At 45.6% G+C, this 21,340-nt stretch overlaps 1 protein-coding gene across 1 annotated transcript in view; it reads left to right on the top strand.

Moving 5' to 3' along the window:
* The first annotated feature begins 1,212 nt into the window (after positions 1–1,212).
* CD44 (CD44 molecule (Indian blood group)) overlaps positions 1,213–21,340 on the top strand; it is an 88,896-nt gene continuing 68,768 nt past the window's right edge. The window contains exon 1 of the mRNA XM_043973241.1: positions 1,213–1,394. Coding sequence (XP_043829176.1) covers positions 1,328–1,394 — 67 coding nt within the window. The 5' untranslated portion in view covers positions 1,213–1,327. The remainder of the gene's footprint in view (positions 1,395–21,340) is intronic.

Here is a 21,340-nt window from a genome sequence, read left to right as displayed (position 1 = left end):
TTTGCCTTTCCATCCCCAATATCTAACAGTATCTTGTACACAGCAAGCGCTTAATAAGTATTCATAGAGGGGCAGCTAGATGGCACAGTGGATAGAGCATGGGCCTTGGATTCAGGAGGACCTGAGTTCAAATCCGGTCTCAGACACTTAACACTTACTAGCTGTGTGACCCTGGGCAAGTCACTTAACCCCAATTGCCTCACACACATAAAAAAATATTCATGGAATTGAAGTAAAGTGAATTGAACTGTTGTTTATCCCTACTGGAAAAACACTCATTGCCTCCATCCCATGCTGGAAATATAACATGGCCACATGCCTTCTTAGCATCATGGCCAGTCATCACTGCTCTAGGTGGCCAGGATCATTGGGGGAGCAAAGGACTCTGCCATTATCTTTCCTGTTTGGGGAGGGGTGTGAGAGGATGGGTGAGAACCCTTTCTGTTGGCTGGAGTGGGGCCCCCCTATTTGAGGGAAATGGATGGAAGTGTAACTGCCACGGGCAGTTGGTCACCTGGACTGTGGATCTTGAAAGGAGAATGGTACAGCATGAATAGACACTGAATTGGAAGTCAGAGGACCCGGACAGGAACTCTGACTCTACTCCTTGCTAGTTGTGTGGTTTGGGGCAAGTCACTCAACCTTCCTAGATCTCAGTTTGCTCATCTGTAAAATGGGGGAGTTGGATTAGAAATCCTCTGAGGTCTTTTTCAGTTCTAGAGCTATTATTCTAAGTCATGTAAACATCTCCGGACCTCAGTTTCCTCATCTATAAAATGGAAGGGGGGGGGGGCGTTGGAATAGATGACTTCTTAGGATACTCAGAAAGAACCGTTGGGGAAGGAGTGGGGAGAGATTTCTGCTACGTGGTTATTTCTAGGTCTTCATTCAGCCCTAATATAACTGTCTAAAATAACAGCCTTGGGAGAAAGGATTGATAAGAAAACCAGACCACCCTCCCAGCCAAGTGCACTAACGGGAACATTGCCATCTGCTCTTTGCCATCCGTAGTCCTGATTTACAATCACATTAGACTTTAAAGAAGGAAATCGAGCAAGCAAACACAAAGCAGGAGCCAAACAAAAGAGTGGTGGTGCCTCCTTAAAGCGTCCCCCTGGTAGGCTGCTTGCTTAATCATACAACTGCCCTTCAGCTATCCACATGGGTGTGCCCTCCTTCATCAAAACTGCAAGCAAACTTCCGAGAGTCTCTCACTCCTGGACCGACTCATCAGACTCGGACGTGCTCTTTGGTGCCTTTGTCTTAAAAGCTCCGGCAGGGGAAACTCTGACTTTGTTTGGAGAGAGAGAGAACCCCGGGGCAGACAATGGACCACTCTTGGAGTCGTACAATTTGGGGATTATTCTTGGTGCAGCTGAGCCTGGCCCAGATCGGTGAGTGGATTTGGAATGAAAGAAAATTTGAGGGTATTTGTTCAGTCTGGATGAACTGTGCCTGGGGGGACGGGGCTGCTGACCGCGGCTGCTGCTGGCTTCTGGGGACAGGGGATCTCCTCCTCCCTCAGCGGCTGCCTTCTCCCACCCTACCTTTCTCCCTCTTCTCACCTCTACCCATCACCCAGCTGCCTACCTCCAAGTGTCTGCCTAAAGTCTGGTCCTTTGGTAGTAACTTGTGGGAATGGAGAATGTTTGCCTGCTGTGAATGAGTGAAGACAAGGCACTGAGAGAGGGAAAAGGTTAAGAGTTTTGGCTCCGTTGTTTCAAATTTCCTGGTGGAAAGAATTTCTTTCTCTCTCTCTGTCTCTCTGTCTGTCTCTGTCTCTGTCTCTGACTGTCTCTCTGCGTGTCTTCCTCCTTTTTTTCCCCTTCTTTTTAAAGTTTGCCTTTAAGCCTCTGAGAAACAGAGATCAGTCGCAAAGCCTGGGCATCACCTCATTCCCGTACACTCAGACCACATAGTGTAATGGAACTGACTAACTGTCCTCCGTGGAATCCCCTAGCTTGCTTGGAGTTGAGTAAGAAGCCCATCGCTGGGGCTGGGCAGGGCTGGGCAGGGCTGGGCAGGGCTGGGCAGGGCTGGGCTGCAGTAGCAGGCTCAGATATGCCCAGGGCAGAAGAAGCTCCAAGTAGCTTTCAGAGAGACCAGTTGAAGATTGCTCATAAAGCTTTCCCTGCCTGCTCAACGCCCCACTGATCTTACCTGTCCCTGAATTATTAAAGGATTTTTTCTTTTCTTTTTTTGTCAACCAGCTCTCTATTGATACTGTTCTCTAGATCATAGCTTTCAGATTGGAAGGGCGTTGTGGAACCATTAAGTGGAATATAGGTCCATAGAATTAGAGAGAGAGGGATTCCCAGAGAACTCAGTTATTTCATTTTACAGAAACGGAAACTGAGGCTCAAATAAGGTCATGGATTTAAAGGTGGAACGGACCTCCGAGGTCCCGGAACCTGCTCTTCTCATTCATTATACAGGAGTGAGGCTCACAGAGTTAAGTGACTTGAATCTATATTTTTTAGCTCTCTCCTCCTGCCTCCCCCCCCCCATTTTCTACTATCTGTTTAAAGGAGAATGAACTTCCTTTGCTCATCCCGCCTAGAACGTGGGCACCTCAAGGGCTCTCCGTACAGTAGGCGCTTGGTTACAGTAAGTGCTTCAGCCCTCCATACAGTAAGTGCTTAATAAATGCTTATTGCATTGGCTTGGGTTGGGACTGACCAGGAAGCTGAGGGCACTGGGGTGGGATGTGAGAGCACGGGCTAAGTAGGCTACAGTAAATAATTCCTTCCAGCAACCCTGGTCCCTGGGGGAGCAGAAAGCGGCTCCTCGCCACTCCCCCTTCCCCCACCTCCCCCAGCTGTCTACGAGGCTCCGGGTAGCTTCAGCTGAGTGAGTGCTTGCGGGAAACTGCCTACGGCCCCGCGGCTTCTTCCCGAGTTCCCCAGGAATAGAAATGGTCTGGGGGAGGGGGCGGCAGCGAGGATCAATCGCGCTGCTCCAGCCTGGCGGAGCTGAGAGACGAGGCTTGTCCCCAGCGCACAGACCGAAGGGGCTCTGGAAGGCAGGCACAGCCCCAGCGGGGCGAGGGGGCAGAGAACAAGGCCGGCGCCTCCTCAGCCTGCCGAGGGGCACAGTTTTGAGTCTGTCACGGGGGGGGGGGGGCGGCCAGGACCTGGGCTGGGGCAGCCCTGCCTTTGCTCCAGAGGAGAGTCTGGGAGCCTGGGTGAGGTAGGGACGGGAGGTGGGGTTCTTCCCCAGGGCGGGTTTTCTTTGTCTCTCCTGGCCTCGGTAGATAATTACAGAGCCCATTGGCTTATCGCTAGCGAAATTAATTTCCCCTTTCAAGAAGTGCCAACGGTGTCATTAAGCGTAACCCAGCTTAGGATTCAGTTCAACAGTATTTATTTAAGGACCTTCCTGGCTCTGGGTTGCTCTGAGGGGCCAAAGAAAGGCGAATAGCTATAACAGCGGGCATTGTAGATTACTCCCTTCACTGCAACCTTGCCAGGCAAGTAGCTTGGCACTGGAAGGGGTGTTGGGATACATTGGAGTTCCAACCTTGCCTCGGACCCTGACTAGCTGTGTGACTCTGGGCAAATCGCTTAACCTCTCTGGGCCTCCAATGAATGAAGTGAAGGGGCTGCTCTTGGGGACCTGTAGGGCGTTTCCCAGCTCTCAATCTTTGATTTCCATTTCACAAATGAGGAAACCAAAGTGCTTAAGCTCTATATGCCCAAGGCCACATAAAGAGCAGGCAGCATAGCCCAGACCTCTTACACTAGATTCAGAGGTCTTTCTGTTATATTACAAAGTTGGGAGGTGGGGACCAGTGACTCTACTCTGGAGGAAATTATTGTCTAATGTGGGAGACAAGATTTGTACCCACCGGCCTGGATGCAGCATGACCTTGCAACTAGAGATCCAGCTTTGGAGTAAGGAAAATTCAGGTTCAGGTCCTACCTCTGAAACCTATTGGTTTTGTAACATTAGGGAAGACCACCTCCCTGAGCCTCAATTTCCTCTAAAAAATGAGGAACCCCGTCCAGATGTTCTCTCCAATCCCTTCCAGCTCTAACTCCCACGGTGTACAACCAACTTTAGAGGTTAATTAGGTAGCCCTGGATTATGTGCTGTAGACTAAAGTCCTAGGAATTCAGTGGCCCAAAAGCTTGGTGGGAGCTGGAGCTATCAGGGAAAGCTTGATGGTCCTTGATTGGGACTCTGGATAGCTGGTGAACTCTGGAGAGGGTAGAGAAGGAGGAGAACAGCTTTATCCATCAGCAAGAGTTTGTAGAACACCTCCTACCCACTGGGCACCTACTAAAGACAAATGTGAAAGTCCCTTCCCTCGAGGGAAGGAAGGAAGCAAGCAAGCAACATTTCTATGGGAGGAAACAACACACATGTATGTTTAGTTAATGAAAAATCAGCACCCTACACAAACAGTCTCCACCATTTTCTGGTGAACATTCACGGGGCACAAGAGGAAAATGTTCATGGAGGAGAAGGCCATTGAGAAGAACTTTGAAGGCAGTTAGGACCACTGAGTCAGGATGAGGAGGGGTTGCATTCCAGGATGGTGGATAGCTTGGGGCAAAGGCAGCATGGAGATGTTGTTCTAGATGTGTGGCTGGCCTGAAGAGTGTGTGAAGGGGAGAGATCCTGGCAGCTTTATCTCAAAAGAGCAGAGATCGACCCCTTGATTACTTGTAGCTCAGGAAGGTGGACATATTGAATTTCCCAACTAGGTCTAAGGGAGTTCTTTAATAACTTTGCACAGTATTAAACTGCAGCTCAAAGCATCTTGACTCCAATTGTCTTTATCATAAACTCAGGGATACTTATTAAGTACCCAAGATATGCTAAACCCGGGCAGTAAATGTTACTAAAAATGTTCAGTAACTTGCCTGGAGGCTTGCCTGTTCTCCAATGGAGCTAGCCTCTCCTTTTTTACAGTTCAGTTTGGGTGGGGTGATTCACATGATGAAATCAGTAGCTGCTCTGCTCCCAGCTGTCCTAACTTTCAAGTGCTTGTAAAGTTGTTTAGAAGGGGACTGGAGCCTTGAGGTGAGGTGAGATTGAGGGAAGGACGAGATACCAGAAAGGGAATGAATGCAAGGGAAAAGAGTGGATGGGACCTACGTGGTGGAGAAAAAGAGAATTCTCCTTCCCTATCTTTTAAAGAAGGGAACTTGGGACTATTTAGGAAAGGATGGCAGTTGTGTGAGGGGAAACAACTGAGAAATAAGGAGGAAGAGTGTGGGGCAGAGAGGAAGAGCTGGGTAGCTTTGATATGGGCAATGGTTTAAGGAGGGAGAAAAAGGAACTGGAATAAGCAGGCGGGTCTAGAATTAGGCATGGCATATACTTCCAGGCTGATGTTTTAGGTTTGTTTCTGGGGAAATGTTACCTTGGATAGTGCTCAGAGTATGGGGATCTGATACTTTCTGTTGTACTTCTCTTGGGTGTCTCTTGCAAAGGACTTTGGGTAATGATGTTTTCCTATGTGAATAGAGGAGGAAAAGTCACTGGGGGGTGGTGGTATTTCATTCACTTCTTTTTTTCATTCATTCTACTCATTCATTATTTATTGAGTCATAATTGTGTGCAAGGTCTTATGCTAGGGACTGTTTTAGGTAGGCAAATTTTAAATAAGCCTCAAGTTGGGAACTTACAGAGAAATGATTTCCCCTTCCAGTTGCAAAACCAATCTAATCTCACAAGCACTTCTGAGACACCTACATATCTGTGTAGGGTGATAGGGCAAGGGATGCTTAGTTTTGGTCTGGACTTGACATTTCATTGGTGTGGGGAAGCTACCTTTACTATGCAATTATAACAGTCTCAGAGAGATACGTGGGGATATTAAGGGGTGAAGTCATTTGCCCAGGATCATCCTACTATATTTGTCAGAGGTGGTGCTTAAATCCAGCTTTTGCTGGCACCGGGGCTGCCAGTGTGATGCTGCTGCTTGAGCAATATTAAGGAAAAAAAGAAAAAAAAAACCACAACATATCCCTACATAGGCACTGGACCTATGATTTCTTTGTATAGAGAAATCTAAGTGGAAGGATCCCCTTCTACTGATTTAGGTCAGCAAGTTCAAAGTCATGGAGCCATTAGGTTTCAGAGGACAGACTTGACCTCAGGTCTTCCTGACTTCAAACCCTGCTCTCTATCCATAGCCCCATCCTGCCTCTGTATACAATCTAGGGAAATGACTGTTTCTCTTCTAGGATCGCTATTGTACTGGCCCTCAGGGGGCTGAATACCTGGGAATAGATTGGAGGGAAATCAGTGTTGCTGGATTCCATCTCTGCCTGTCTGCAAAGCTGGACTTCGGTTTCCCAAGATGCCAATGGCATGACTGTGTCAACTTATGAAAGTCCAGCTGCCCCTCTAGACATGTCATCACTCCTCGTAGGGGAAAATGAAAAAAGTTGATAGGAGGCAGTTGGACTCTGGGCTCTGGAAGGCTGAGTTTTCTCTCAGAGCTCTTTTGAGACTGATCGGAGGGACCATTTTGGATGGTTCTGCCAGAGAAAATCAGTCAGGTCACATGTTCAGAGAAGGAGCAAGTTGTAAACATTAAGCATTCACCAGCTCACCCTGTGGCCCCAACCGGGGTAATCCATAAATCCCTTCTCTCTAATCTCTCAAGGAACCAGGGCAGCCAACTAAGGGAGGACGTTTGCTTTGTGAGTATCAGGGATCCTAGAGGAATCCCAGATTCTGCTCCCCGCCCCCTTTCTGGCACATTTCCCTTCGGTTTTGTCTGCAGTGACAGGGGAAGTGGACTTATTTGACATTGACTGACATTGGTAGCCCCTCCCCCCCCCAGCTCCTAGTAGAACATTGAGAGAGACAAAACTTTCATTTGGGGGGAAGCTGAAATCAGAGGTAGTGTTTCTCTCACCCCAAAGGGATGCTCTAAGGAACTGACCCTCCCCTATTATTGAGATCGGAAGGTCAGGTGTGAGCTTGTCCAACCTCCACCCCTTCCATTCATTTCTCCCCCTCTGGCCATCATACATTCAATCTCTCTGACTTGTGCAGTCTGCATGTGTGTGTGTGTGTGTGTGTGTGTGTGTGTGTGTGTGTGTGTGTGTGTGTAGTGTGGAGGGTGAGGGAGGAGAGCAGTAGGATTAACCACAGCTAGGTTCTCTCAGTTCCTCTTCCTCTTCCTCCTCCTCCTCTTAACTCCCTCCAGAGCTCTGGAAGGAAGAAGGGCAGGACTTGTGAAAGAATGAGCAGAATCGTGAAGCAGATGCCGCTGGGCAATGTTAGTTTTTGAGGGAATCTTTTCTATGTCAGAGAAATTCTGGGCTGTTTATGACTCAGTTTCCTTTTGTGCCTCAGCCTGAATGAGAAGAAAGGAGGAAGTGGGGTGGAGAGAGAGGGTGAATGAATGAATAAACAAACAAATGAATGAATGAATGAATGCTGAATTAATCATAGGAGTGCTCAGAATGTTACTCATCAGGCTATAGGCTTGAGTCCTGGAAAAGCTTCATGGAAAACTTTATATTTCTGGGAGCAGGTTTTAGAAGGCACTCCCACCCTGACTAAAGGAAGGAGGGAAGGCACATTCCCTAACTTTCATGGGTCACTGGCATTTAGGAGGGGTCCTAGTCTATTCCTCTCATCCTATCATTGTACAGATGGAGAAGGGAAATGACTTGTTTAAAGTCACCTGGCTCATTAAGGGTGGAGCTGGGACTCAGGTCCTTGATGTAGTAGGATGAGCCCCATACATAGTGTGAATATTTTTCTGAGGAGAGAAAGAGAATAGAGTTTTCTGATAGTTCTCCCCCTCACCCCTAGGCTCATAGATATAGAGTTTAAAGGGACCTAGGAGGATATCAGGTATAGCCCTCTTACCTTACACAGTGGGGAGACTGTGGTCAAGTGACTTTCCCAAAGTCATGTAGCTAGCAAGGGTCTGACCAGGATTAGCACCCAGGTCCATCCTGACTCACAGTTTAGTGGCTCCATACTGGCTCTCTCCTAGCCCCAAGGCTAGAGATGTATCAGAATGCAGCCCTGGGCTCTTCTAGGAGGAAGGGGCAGGGCAGGGAGAAACACCCACATGTTCAGGCTACAAAGAGGCCATGTGGTGTAGTGGATAGAGCTGGACTTGGCATCAAAATCCCCCAAAAACAAAAAATCTCAGATGCAGAGGCTGACTTGTCCAACTCTTTCATTTTTCAGTTGGGGAAACTGAGGACAAGATAAATAAAATGATGTGCCCAAAGTCCCCCAAGGTAGTACAAATCACAAGCACTTAATTTGAACCCAGAACCTCTGACTCCAGAGCTTAGACTTTCTCCTACAGTTTCGTGTTCCTTCCTCATTTGACATCTGGCCACATATCTCATTCTCACTTGTCTTATAATTATTTGATCATGTATGTGTGTGTGTGTTTCTGTGTGTGCCGTGTGTGTGTGCCTATGTCACACTGTACAAATAACTAAAATCGCTCAGCCTAACTTTCCTCATCTTCACTGCCAGATAGGTCGATCCTGGAGTCAGGATGATCTGAGTTCAAATCCAACTTCAGACACATAGCTATGTGACCTTGGACAAGTCACTTCACCTCTGTTTTGCCTCAGTTTCCCTAACTGCAAAGAGGGGGAGAACAACAGCTCCTACCTCCCAGGATTTTTGTGAAGATCAAATGAGATAATATTTATAAAGCACTTAGCACATTGCCAGGTATAGAGTAGGGATTTAATAAATGCTTATCCTTCCCGCCTTCTAAAATGGGGATGATAAAAGCATCTATGTCCCACGGCTGGTTAGGAGGAATGATCCAGATAGATCATAGCAAATGTAAAGTATTTTGTGAAACTTAAAAGATATATATGAATAGGAGCCACTATTTGGGGGGCCAGCCAGGTGGTCTAGTGGATAGAGTGCTGGACCTGCAGGAAGACTCCTCTTCCTGAGTTCAAATCTGGTCTTAGACACTTACTAGCTGTGTGACCCTGGACAAGTCACTTCACCCTGTCTGCCTTAGTTTCCTCATCTGTAAAATGAGCTGGAGAAGGAAATGGCAAACCACTCCAGTATCTCTGCCAAGAGAACTCTAAATTGGGTCATGGAGTGTCAGACATGACTGAAAAATGACTGAACAACTTGACTTCAGGGGACCTTCGCTGCTGCTCTGCTCTAGTCTCCAGCAGAGTTGTCCAGTTCCGAAGTTGCCCCATGATTGGACCCCATCTCTGCCATGGGCGGGGTGAGCTGGGGGAAGGAGTTCTCTCCTCATTGGCATCATAGAAAGGAGGATGGCTAGCAGGTGGGAAGGACCGGCCACGGGAAGCTCATTTCCCTAAGGTTTCAGGGTTATCGGTGTCTGGCTGGGTCCCTCCCTTCTAAGACAAAAGTCTCCCAGACTTGTGGGCAGCTGGGCTCCTCACAGATGGATGCATCTTCTGCAACATTTCCGGATGAATCTCAGGGAGGGTGGGGAGAGACTGAGTCATTGAAGGAAGTGATTTGCAAACTAGAGGCTTGCAAAGCTCTTCTAGATTTTCGGGTTTGTCTCAGATGTACTTCTGAGAAGTTCGTTATAGAATCACAGATTCAGAGCCGGAGGGCCCTTGGAGTCCAGGGAGTGTAACCCCTTCATTTCATAGAGAGGAAATTCAGACCAAGAGAGGAGGACCAACCAGCTAGTACCCAGACTGGGAATCCAACCCTCATCCTCCTATGCCAAATCAGGGTCTCTTTCCAATTTGTTTTTTTTTTTGGGGGGGGGGCAATGAGGGTTAAGTGACTTGCCCAGGGTCACACAGCTAGTAAATGTCAAGTGTCTGAGGCCAGATTTGAACTCAGGTCCTCCTGAATCCAGGACTGGTGCTTTATCCACTGTTCCACCTTGCTGCCCCTCCAATTTGTTTTTGGAAGGTAAAGCTGATTGCAAGACTTTTCAGGTAAAGGAAATGACTTGTTACCTTCCAATGAAATTGTTACTTTGAGCATTTACTATTACTTTTTGCTCAGAGGTATGAGTCTTTGGGACCTAGGGGCGTTGCCCCCTTTCTCCCATCCTTTCTTTGTGTTGTTCAGTACCATGCCTTTGCTTTGGTATCTTAAAGTGGTGTTCCCTGGAACCCAAATGCCTAGCATCTTTTCTTTCTCTGTTTAGGGTTTTTTTTTTTTTCCCTCCCTATTGTCATGACCCATCAATGAGAATTTCAAGCTTTTTGCTTTTCCACAAATGAAGGTGTGTCTTCCTTTTATATTGTGTGGCTGGAGAATGGAATTATAGAAGCGAAGGGAAGGAAAGACATGTAATAGGAGTTTTCTCACATGAATAGTTCGGGCAGCTTATTCATTCCAAGCTATGAATGGAAATTAGTTGGTCTTTTGGTGTGTGGGTTTAGGGGGTGGGGAAAGAACAACTTTTGTGGGATTTGTCTATAACATCCCGGATGCAAGGCACAAGTCCCTGTTACCCCTAAGCTCCAAGTCAACACTTGATATATGGCCATTGATTAACTGATTGATCTAGAACCAGAAGGAATCTTAGTGGTAGAACTCTCCCCTTTTATAGATAAGGAAACTGGTGCCCACATAGGTTAAGTGATTTACCCAAAGCCACATAATGAGCAGAATTGGGATTTAAACTCTAGTCCTTTGGAAACAGAATGCCACAGTACAAAGAACTATGACTGTGGCTTTGGACTCCTGGATTCTAATCCCCACCTTTGGGGCAGCTAAGTAGTACAGTAGATAGAGCATTGGCCCTCAAGTTGGGAGGACCTGAGTTCAAATTTGACCTCAGACACTTACTAGCTGTATGACCATAGGAAAGTCACTTACCCCAAATTGCCTTAAACATCCAGGGCCATCTCCAGTCATCCTGATATATGTCTTGTCACTGGACCCAGATGGCTCTGGAAGAGAGAGTGAGGTTGGTGACCTTGCACAGCCATCCCTTACTTAAATCCAATTCATTTCAAGACAGGACATCACCTCCCCCATGTAGTATTCCTCTTTAAGAAGGAAGGACAAACAACAATCCCCTGCATAACCTTGGGCAAATAAGTCACTCTTCCTCCCTGAACCTCCTTTTCCTCACCTGTAAAACAGGTTGGTCTAGAGATCCTCTGGGGCTTCTCTTAACTCTAAATCTGTGATTCTCTAGCTACAAATCCAGTCTTACTTACATGGCAACACTATCTTCTCACTGGTAGTATTGGCCGTCTGGGTCAAGCGGAGAGGAGGGCAGCTCCAAGCCAATCAGCTCCTCTGACTTCACACTTGGTCAACATCAAAAGGGAACTTTTACCTTACAGCTTCTCTAAGATGACTTTTAGGTACTGGATTCCTTTCTTGTTAAGACTGACAGGCAAGTGAAGGAAAGCTCTGAGACTCACAGACTCTTGAAATGAGGGGCTGCCTTCCCCAGATTGAGCCCCTACAAGGAATGGGGCTGAGGGTGGGAGAAGAACTCTCCTGTCACCTGAGAGGAAGCATAGCATCATGATTAGAGTGATGGATCTGGAGTCAGAAAGACCTGAGTTCCAATTGCTTTCTGACTCTGGGAAAATCTCTTAACTTCTCTGGGCTTTAGTCTCCTCATTTGTACATTGAGAGGAATCAGCTTTGATGAACTCTAAGGTCATTCTAGGTAGTTGGGAATGGACCTGGGATTCACGTCTTTGAAGTAGCTGGGGGAGTCAAATCTACACTCATGCATCGTCCTTCCAAAGGATGCCTGGGGAGGGAACAGATACCTCCTCGCCAATTTCTTTAATCCACTAGAATGCAAGCTCCCCGAGGGAAGGAATACTTTCTTTTTTGTCTTCATCTAGCCAGAAGGCACTGGTGTATTGTAATTTCAGTTAGCACATAGTAAGGCCATGCTCATTTGCTTGCTTGATTCTGTAGAATCCCATCTTGGTCCATGACTGAGAACATTCAGATGTTGCAGGATCCATTCTTGTTCCCTGACCAATAATTTAAAAAAGAAGGGGAAAACATCTAAGAGATGGTTTTAGTTCAGTCCTCCCATGTCCCTACTATCCTTCCTATTGTATTTGGAATGGATGATCATATCTTGCCCCTTTGCAGACCTCTGATCTGAGGATCGAAGTGGGTCTAAACACCACACCAAAGGTTATCTGAGCTGAGACTTGTCCCTATGCCCCGTACTAAAACCGCATCTGATGGGCATCCTGGACCACCATCACCACCAAGAGGAAGTTAGAGATGGTTCAGGGAGGAGTCCACACTCCAGTGAGATTGAGAGAGGCATGTCATTGGAGGGGCAGGAAGTCAGAGAATGACAGAAACAGCCAAACTGAGGGCCATCTAGCCCTGGGGTTTTGTCTCAAGGGACAATTTGAGGGTGGTCACTGTCACATTTGTTGATGTCAATCCCAGAGATTCTGAATGCCCCTTAAATATCCCCTAGCTGACCTGTGCAGATCTGCTTTTCATTAATTTATTTAAATGCTTCCTGAAACTTTTGTTCACAACCAATTCTTGGAGTTTTGAGTTCTTTTTACTCCCACCTTGTGAAAGGTAGGACTTAGAATCAAATGATCAAAGATTTAGAGCTAAAAAGGACTGCCTGGTTTAGACACTTCACTTTACTGAGGAGTAAACTTTAAAGTCTCTAAAATTGCCTTTGTGAAACGTTGACAAGAGCCTTCCCCTTGTCCTTATCTGGGTCCTTGTGCAATCTCTTCTTTAAACTCCCTGACCTTTATCTGCTTGAGAGAAGCTTATATCTTGTGGAATTTCTGAAGCTACCGCAGCATCTTAGCACAGTGCCTGGCCCCTCAGTTTTATTTATTTTCCATTTACATTATCTAATTTACTAAACACATATCCGGGGCAGCCAGGTGGTACAGTGGATAGGGCACTGGATCCAGAATCAGGAAGATGTGAGTTCAAACCCAGCCTCTATAGATAGTTAGTAGTTGGGTGACCCTGCGCAAGTTTCTTAACCTCTGCCTCATCTTTAAAACGGGGATAATAATACCACCCACCTCCCAGGGTGAATGTAAGGCTCTAATGAGATAATAATTGTGAAGTGCTTAGCCCAATGCCTGGAATACAGTAAGCACTATATAAATGTTAGCTATCAGCAGCAGCAGCAGTACCACCACCACCTCAATCATCATCATCATCGGAATGAGTGAATGAACGAGTGCTATTATTTTGAACAAGATGGATAGATGTGGGCTGGGTGGTTAGGTACAGTTAGGTCACATTTAGACTGGCTCGACCCAAAGAATAATTATGAATGATTTGGCACCAACTTGAAAGGAGGTCTCTGCTGGGATGCTGCCGGGAACTGCAGTAGCCCCTGTGCTGTTTAACATTTTTATCACAGACTGGGATATAGGCATGAGATGGCATGGCAGCAAAGTTTGGTATGACACAGAGCTGAGAGGATGAGCATAAATATTGGATAACTGAGTTAGGACCAAAAAAAAATATTTTGGACACGTGGCTGAATCAAATGAAATGAACTTTAGTAAGGATTACCGTAAAGTATTATGCTTGGATTTTAAAAATCAAGTTATCACTGAGAAAGGTCTGACTCTAGAGAATCTCATGTGAAAGAGATCTGTGTGTGCATTTCGATGGTCCAAAAGTCGACAGTGGGGTAGAGTAAGGAAAAAGTTAAAATGGGCTGGGTCTGCACTGAGATTCTGAGCTTCCAGCAATCGGTGATATTGCTGTTGTAATCTGCCCTGGTTGGAGCACGCATGGAGTGCTGGGCTCATTTGTGGGCACCCCATTTTGGTAAAGTCTTTGTCAGAAGAATTGGGATGTGTCCAGAGGAGGATAATTGGGAAAGCAAAAGGCCTCAGATTCTTGCCATATGACTATCCAGTGAAGGTCCTTGGGCCATTTAGCCTGGAGAAAAGAAGACTGAGGTGGTCAAAAGGGGGATTGTGATAGCTTTCTTTTTTTTCTTTTTTTTTTTTTTAGTGAGGCAATTGGGGTTAAGTGACTTGCCCAAGGTCACACAGCTAGTAAGTGTTAAGTGTCTGAGGCCGGATTTGAACTCAGGTCCTCTTGACTCCAGGGCCAGTGCTCTATCCACTGCGCCACCTAGATGCCCTGTGATAGCTTTCTTAAAGTACATTAAGGGATTAGACCCATCTTACTTGGCCCCAAGGACAAGACTTAAGAGCAGTGGATGTGAATGGGCCATCAGGATGGATGGTAGATGTAGGGTAGATAAAACACACCAATAGGCACATCTCATAAGAAGATGTTTCCTAACCATCAGGGTTCTCCAAAAATGAAGTGGGATCCCTTGGGAGGTGGTTAACCTCCATGTCAGAGGCCTTCCTTCAATGACTGGTGGACCACTTGACTGGTAGGTTATATGTATACATATTCAATAAATTCCAGTGGTGCCCTGTTATCTGAAGGATCAAATATAAACCCTCTGTTTGACTTTTTTTTTTTTTTTTTGCGGGGCAATGAGAGTTAAGTGACTTGCCCAGGGCCACACAGCTAGTAAGTGTCAAGTATTTGAGGCCAGATTTGAACTCAGGTCCTCCTTGAATCCAGGGCCGGTGCTTTATACTCTGAACCACCTAGCTGTCCCCTCTGTTTGGCTTTCAAAGCCTTTTATAACCTGGCTCCTTCCTCTACTATGCTGTTGGTACTTCATTTTATGTCATCCAGAGGAGCATCAATATAATGACATGAGGGCTCAGACCCCAAGTCCTCTCTCTTGTGGTCTGACAAAGCTTTTCAAGCTTTCTCTGAGGAGGCTGAATCACTGGGATGGTGAGCACCCCCTCCCCGCAAAGAAGCCTTGGAAAATGGGAGGGTCCCTAGCAACTTCTCCAGGGTGAAATATTGGTTAGTCTGAGGCTTGGTTCTACTGAACACAATGACTCAGATTCAGCTTCCTAGGTGGTGGATGAAAAGCTTTATCATTCTAAGATATCTCCTGCTTTGCCAGACTTAGCAAACCTCAGGAAACATAACAGGGGTTAGAGAAAACCCAGAGAAAGCCAACTTTAAAGGTATTGGAGGCACTACCATCAGGAGACAAATTAAACATATTAGGAGTCTTTGGTCTGAAAAGAAAAAAGACAGAAAGAGATAAAGATCACAGAAAATATAGATAGGACAAAAATGGACATGTTCACCCAATCCCAGAATTCTATTTCATCCATTCATTCATATAGAATAAACAGACTTCAGAGGCCAGCGAGGACAACTTCTGGCTAACCAAGGTTCCTCTTTTGTCAAATCAAGCACTTATTAAGCACCTTATCATTGCCAGGCATTTTGCTAAGCTCTAGAGATACAAAGAGATGCAAAAAAACCAAAACAAAACCAAAACAAAACAAAAAAAAAAACCCAACCCACAACAATGACCAAAAAAAACTAGTCTCTCTTTTCCAGAAGCCCACAGAAAATATGTTAACTATGTATAAACATGAGTTATACAGGAGAAATTGTATAAGAAAATGCTTCCTGGGGCAGCTAGGTGGCGCAGTGGATAGAGCACCGGCCCTGGAGTCAGAAGTACCTGAGTTCAAATCCAGCCTCAGACACTTAACACTTACTAGCTGTGTGACCCTGGGCAAGTCACTTAACCCCAATTGCCTCACTAAAAAAGAAAAGAAAAGAAAAGAAAATGCTTCCTAACAATAAGGACTATTCAGAAATGAAAAGGATTTCCTTGGGAGGTAGAGGGAAGACTGTAATATTAAAGGGGATCAGGAAAGGCTTCTAGTAGAAGGTGAGATTTTAGCTGCCAATTGAAAGAAGCCAGGAATGGCAGGAGGTCAAGAGGAGGAAGGAGAATGTTCCAGACTCTAGGGCTATATAAGCCAGTGAAAATACCCTCTTTATGCCTTAATTTCCTTATCTGTAAAACGAGAGGGGTTACCTTCAGAGGCCTCTTTAGGGTCTCTGCCAGCTCTTAGTTTATGATCCTTTGAAAGGGCAAGGAAGCTGGGACTTATTGTTTGGGTTGGGATCTGCCAGGCTTTGGGGGTGATTTCCAGGCTTGAGCTGTTGTGATCCTCTATAATCCCGGAGTGACTCCTGTTTCCCTTTCTTTGAAGTTCCAGTCAGTCAGTCAAAGATCATTTTACTTGGGTAGACGCAGAAAGGCGAAGAAGAAGAAGAAGGAAAAAAGATTTCCAATCTTAAAGGCTGCGGTCAGGAAGGTTTAGGATGTAAAGCAGAAAAAAACCAACGAGATCCTCTGGCCCTATTCTGACCTCTTTCTAGGCACCCACCCAAAGCCCTTAGCCGGAATACACTCCATTCTGGGTGTGCCCATTTCATGCCCTTCAGGGATCTGCTGACCAGGGGTTCCGATGGGCTACCTCATGAACTCAGTTCTTGTTTCCGGTTCAATGCCCTCAGCTCCTGCTCCAGGAAACCAGGGGTCACACCCAAGTACCACCAGCTGTTCACTCTGGGCCATTGTGGAGGCTTGGGAGAAGGGGAAATCTCTGAGTAGCCCAATAGTGAGATGAATACTAGATTTAGAATCCGAGGAGGCAGGTTTGAAGCTCCTGATACCAATAGAGGCCCTTGGAGAGGTTCCAATTTACCAGCATGGGGAGGGAACAATATCTGCACAGATTAGAAAACACTAAATTCATGGAAAGTAAATGCAAAGGAAGTTGGGAGTAGTGGAGAAGCTTTAACCATGTGGGGAATCAGGAGGGCTTCATATAGGAGGTGGCATTTGTATCGGACCTTGAATGGAGCCAGGAATTCCAAGAGATACAAGGAAGAAGAGAGATTTTTCCAAGCAGAAGAGACAGTTGCTTCTGCATAGGCAAGAAGATAGATTGCAGAATTTAGGGAACAATAAAGTTGGCCAACTTGGCTGAAACACAGCGGGAGTAAGGGTGTAGGATGGGAAATAAGTCTGGGGAGATAGGATAGGGACAGATTGTGAAGAGATTAAATGTCAAACAAATGAGTTTCCATTTTCTCCTAGAGGTGGTAATGAGCCATTGGGGGCTTCTTAAGAAGGGGTCTGTTTAATTTATCTAAATTAAAGCATTTGGCCATACCTGTGCTTTAGGAATTATCTCTAGGGCTCAGTTCCCTCATCTGTAAAATAAGGGAACAGGACCAGATGACCCCCAAGGTCCTGTCTGGATCTAAATTTATGGCCTCATCTCTACTATGTACTAACAAATCTTACTATCCTTTCTTACTTATGGAACATTGTTTAAGCTTTCTTAGGTATATGAACTTAGGGATATGATTTAATGCCTCTTGCCTCAGTTTCCTCCTGTGTAAATTGAGAGGGTTGGAATATGTTAGTTGAGGACTTTAAGGGTCCCTGAAATCCCTTCCAGCTCTAATGTTCTATGATTCTTAAATCATATCATTAGTTATTAACTAGTTATAAACGAGTTATCAACGTCTTGACTCCTTCGTTGGAATGTAAACTTCTTGAAGGCAAGAATGACTTGGCCTTTCTTTATATCCTGAGCACCTAGCATAATGCCTGGCATACAATCAGTGCTTAATGATTGCTTGTTTGCTGACATCTCAGCCTCCAGCTCCTGGGCATGTCATTGCCTCAGTGTCCCCTTCAACTCTCCAAAAAAGCTTCCCATGAAGACTGATGATTCTTCTAGGGTGAAAACCTGGAGGAAATTATTGTAGGACATGCCAATAAATACGGAGCTAGAATGAGAAACCAGGGTATCTACACAGAGATCCTTGAGTAGTCCCCCTCTCTTTATTGTTTCCCTCGAACCATAAATTACAGAAAAATAAAGGGATATGGAAGGAACCCTGGCTCTGGAATTCAAATCATGGCTCTGCTACTTACTGCTTGTGCATCCATGGGGAAATCCCCTCATCTTCCTGGGCCTCAGTTTCCTTCTCTGTAAACTGAGGAGGTTGGACTACATGCTGTTTAACCTCCCTTCCAGCTCTGAATCTTATGGTTTTGTTTTACTCACGGAGGGGGTGTGGCAGGTGTTGATAGGATCATAATTAGCTAGTGTCAGTGGAGGGCTTTGAAGATGAAAGGGTTGTAACCATGTTAATTAGGACTCTTATGTGCACCTGCAACCTCTCAGTTCTCAGTTGTCACCGAGGGCCCCTCTTGGCCTCCCAAGTTTGCACAGAGATTTCAGGTCACGAAATAGCCCTAACAGGGCAATATTGGCAGGGGATAGGTTCTGCAGTCTGAACTTTGAGCTGGTATTAACCAGCCCTTGGATAGAGTGCCAAGCCTGGAGTCAGGAACACTCATCTTCCTGACTTCAAATCAGGCCTCAGACATTTATTAGTTGTGTGACCCTGAGCAAGTCACTTAACATTGTTAGCCTGAGTTCCTCTTCTGTCAAATGAACTGAAGAAGGAAATGGCAAACCGTTCCTGTATCTTGCCAAGAAAACCCCAAATGGGGTCACAAAGAGTCAGACATGATTGAAACAACTGAACAGAACACATCAGCACCCAAACATGGTCAAGCATTAGCAGATAAAATATGAGAAGGGAAGGGCTGTGAATGCAATGCTTCCCCCTAGAGTCCTGGAAATAGCCTTGTCAGAAGAGAGTCAAGACCCTGGTGTGAGCACCGACAGTCATGTGCCAGAGAAAACAGGAATTATTATATCAATGTTTCTATCAGGGACCCTGATAGGAAGCTAGTTGGTGGAGTGGATAGAATGCTAATCAGGAAGATCTGAGTTCTTGAGTCCCACCAGTGTAACCCTGGGCAAATCACTTAACCTCTCTCAGCCTCAGTTTCCTTATTTGTAAAATTGTGAAAATAATAGCACCTTCCTCTCCAGGTTGTTGTGAGGAACAAATGAGATAATATACAAAAAACCCTTTGCCGACCTTAAAGTACTGTATGTTAGCTATTATTAGTATTATTAATACCAATAACATTTTTCAGGACCCTCTCAATATCTCCTACTGGATGTAGACTTTTTCTTAGATTTCCCCTAGGGTCCAGACTAAAAATTCTGGCTGGACTGCACTGATTGGTCCCTATGTCTTTTTCCCTAGGAAGGTTGGTACCAGGACCAATAAGTTAATGGGTGTGAAATATATAGGTGTTGTATAATGAGGCTGATAACAAGGCTGATAATAATAATAATAATAATGCCTTACATTTCTATAGGCCTTTCCCATACCTTAATTCATTTGACCCTCACAATAACCCGGTGAGGTAGACAGGACAACTATTATTATCTACAAACTTATGGTGAGAAAACTCACTTTGGAGACAAGTTATTGGCCCAGAGCTGGTAAGGGTCAGAGTGAGGAGGAGAATGCAAATTTCCTTTTATGCTTCTCAACACATGGTGGGATGGCCTCAGATTGTCTCTAAACCACTGAAATGATATTCTTGGAGGTACACATTCGCTGATTCCCATAACACCCCTCTCCTCCCTGGCATTTTGCATGTGAGTGAAGACTCATAGGTTCACAGATCTAGGGCTGGAAACAACCTCACAAGTTGTCTAGTTCACACCCCCCCCCTCATTTACAGATGAGCAAATTGAAGGAGGGTGAGTGATTGACCCAAGGTCACATAACCAGTAAGTGTCAGATGTAGGATTTGAACTCAGGTCTTCTGACTCCAAAGTCATAGTTCCACTGTATCAAGAAGGCTCAGCATTTAGAATCCAAAAGGTCAGAAATTCTTTTTTATTATTATTATTTAAAAACATTTTTAAGGTCAGGAATTCTTAACTTTATTTTAATAACTTTATTCAATATAATTGTCACAACGCTAAGCTGCCAAGTTGCCCTTTCTGGCTCTCCCTCACTGGTCTATTCCAATGAATCCTACCGGTCCCCTTGGGCTGGTCTCATGGGATTGCCTAGATCACAGGGGTCCTTAATCTTGTTACCCGTGGAGTAACAACTTTTTCATGTGTCTAAGATCGTTTAAGAAGACTCCTGCCTAAAGTTAGCGATAACCACACTCGTTTACATACCACTTTATATTTTTAAAAGCTCCAACCCTGTACTGTGGGGGGAAGGGGCCGACGGAGCTTCTCCAGTCCCGGATGGTCTACAGTTCACCATCGAATTCAGAGAGACTCAGGTTCTCTATGCTTAAGAAATAACCCAGACTCAAACTACGGTAGGGCCATTGTGACTTTATCCCATGGTACTCAAAATTAGAGTTCGTTGCCACTTGGTAGGTACCATGCAAGATGCTGGGAGAATACAAATATAAAACAAGATGGTCCCTTGCCTTAACATTCTACAGATTTAGAGCCTATCCAATTTAAAATGGTGGGGAAAAACCTGTAGGCTATGTCCCCCACCCCCCATGTGTTTTTCCCTTTGTCATTCTTTCTCCGTCTTTCTCTTGTCTCATGTGGTGATCTAAGAAATCATGTCTTCCTGTTTCCTGTAAGAAGGTAACCCAAGAAGTTATGTGTTTTGTTAGATGCTCCCTTTCCAAGCTGGGCATGAAAAGTTAAGACACGTTCGCCACTGAGGGAACAGGAGGGGACTTGGTCATGCTTGGGACGGCTCCTGGACAGGATGTTTTCAGTCGCACTAACTTCCAACCAACGTGTCTTTGGTGGCAAGGACACCCTTCCATGTGGGTCCCTCCCATGGGAACATCAAGAGAAGCCCCCTCTTTTCTAGTATTTGCCCGCTATTTACTCACCAGGCTTTGTCACTCAGAGACTAGGAAAGAGTTCCTCTGTCTCCCTTTGTTTTCTCTTTCCTTATGGAGTAATGACTTGGCCAGTGAAAATCAACAGCTGTTTTTGTAGTTGGCAGACACCTCTTTTAAGAAAACAAAAAGCTTTGGAAGATAGAGCTCCCTGCTTTTATTTTATTTTATTTTTTAAATGAGCCTCCCAGGCCTTCTTGGCCTATCCAGAGCTACTGAGATGGTGCTTGTCTCCGAGGAAGGGAATGAGAAATGTGGGGTCGAGTTTCCGGAGACCAGATTTTTCCGTCCTCTTCTGATGTGATTCCCTTAGAATCTGGGTGCATGAGTGGGAGGGAGGGTGCATGGAGGGGGAAGGGGACTGAACGTTTCTCTGATCTGTTGTGATTCATGCTCTAGGGAGCGAGGGTTCCCACTGATCGAGCCCTAAGCTTTTCCTCCTGGATCTTCATTCCCAGCTGCTACCTTCCTCTCCACCCCTGGCCCTTTGAATGTAATGTGTTGTCAGAACCGATGGGTTTTTCCTGTATGCTGTCTCATATTATGCCCCCTAAATGAATCTCAGCTCATGGGGCCACGGATTTAGAGCTGAAAGAGATGGAAGGAGAGTCCCTGGTTCGATTTCCTTATTTTACAGATGAGAAAACTGAGGCTCAAAGAGTCGAAGTGACTTGCTTAGGCTCCAGCGGGCAACAGTCAGGATTTGAACCCAGGTCCTTTGACTCCACAGTTAAGCACTGT

This window comes from Dromiciops gliroides, chromosome 6 (assembly GCF_019393635.1).
Source record: "Dromiciops gliroides isolate mDroGli1 chromosome 6, mDroGli1.pri, whole genome shotgun sequence".
Lineage (NCBI taxonomy): Eukaryota > Metazoa > Chordata > Mammalia > Microbiotheria > Microbiotheriidae > Dromiciops > Dromiciops gliroides.
This window is presented reverse-complemented; position numbering and strand designations above follow the sequence as displayed.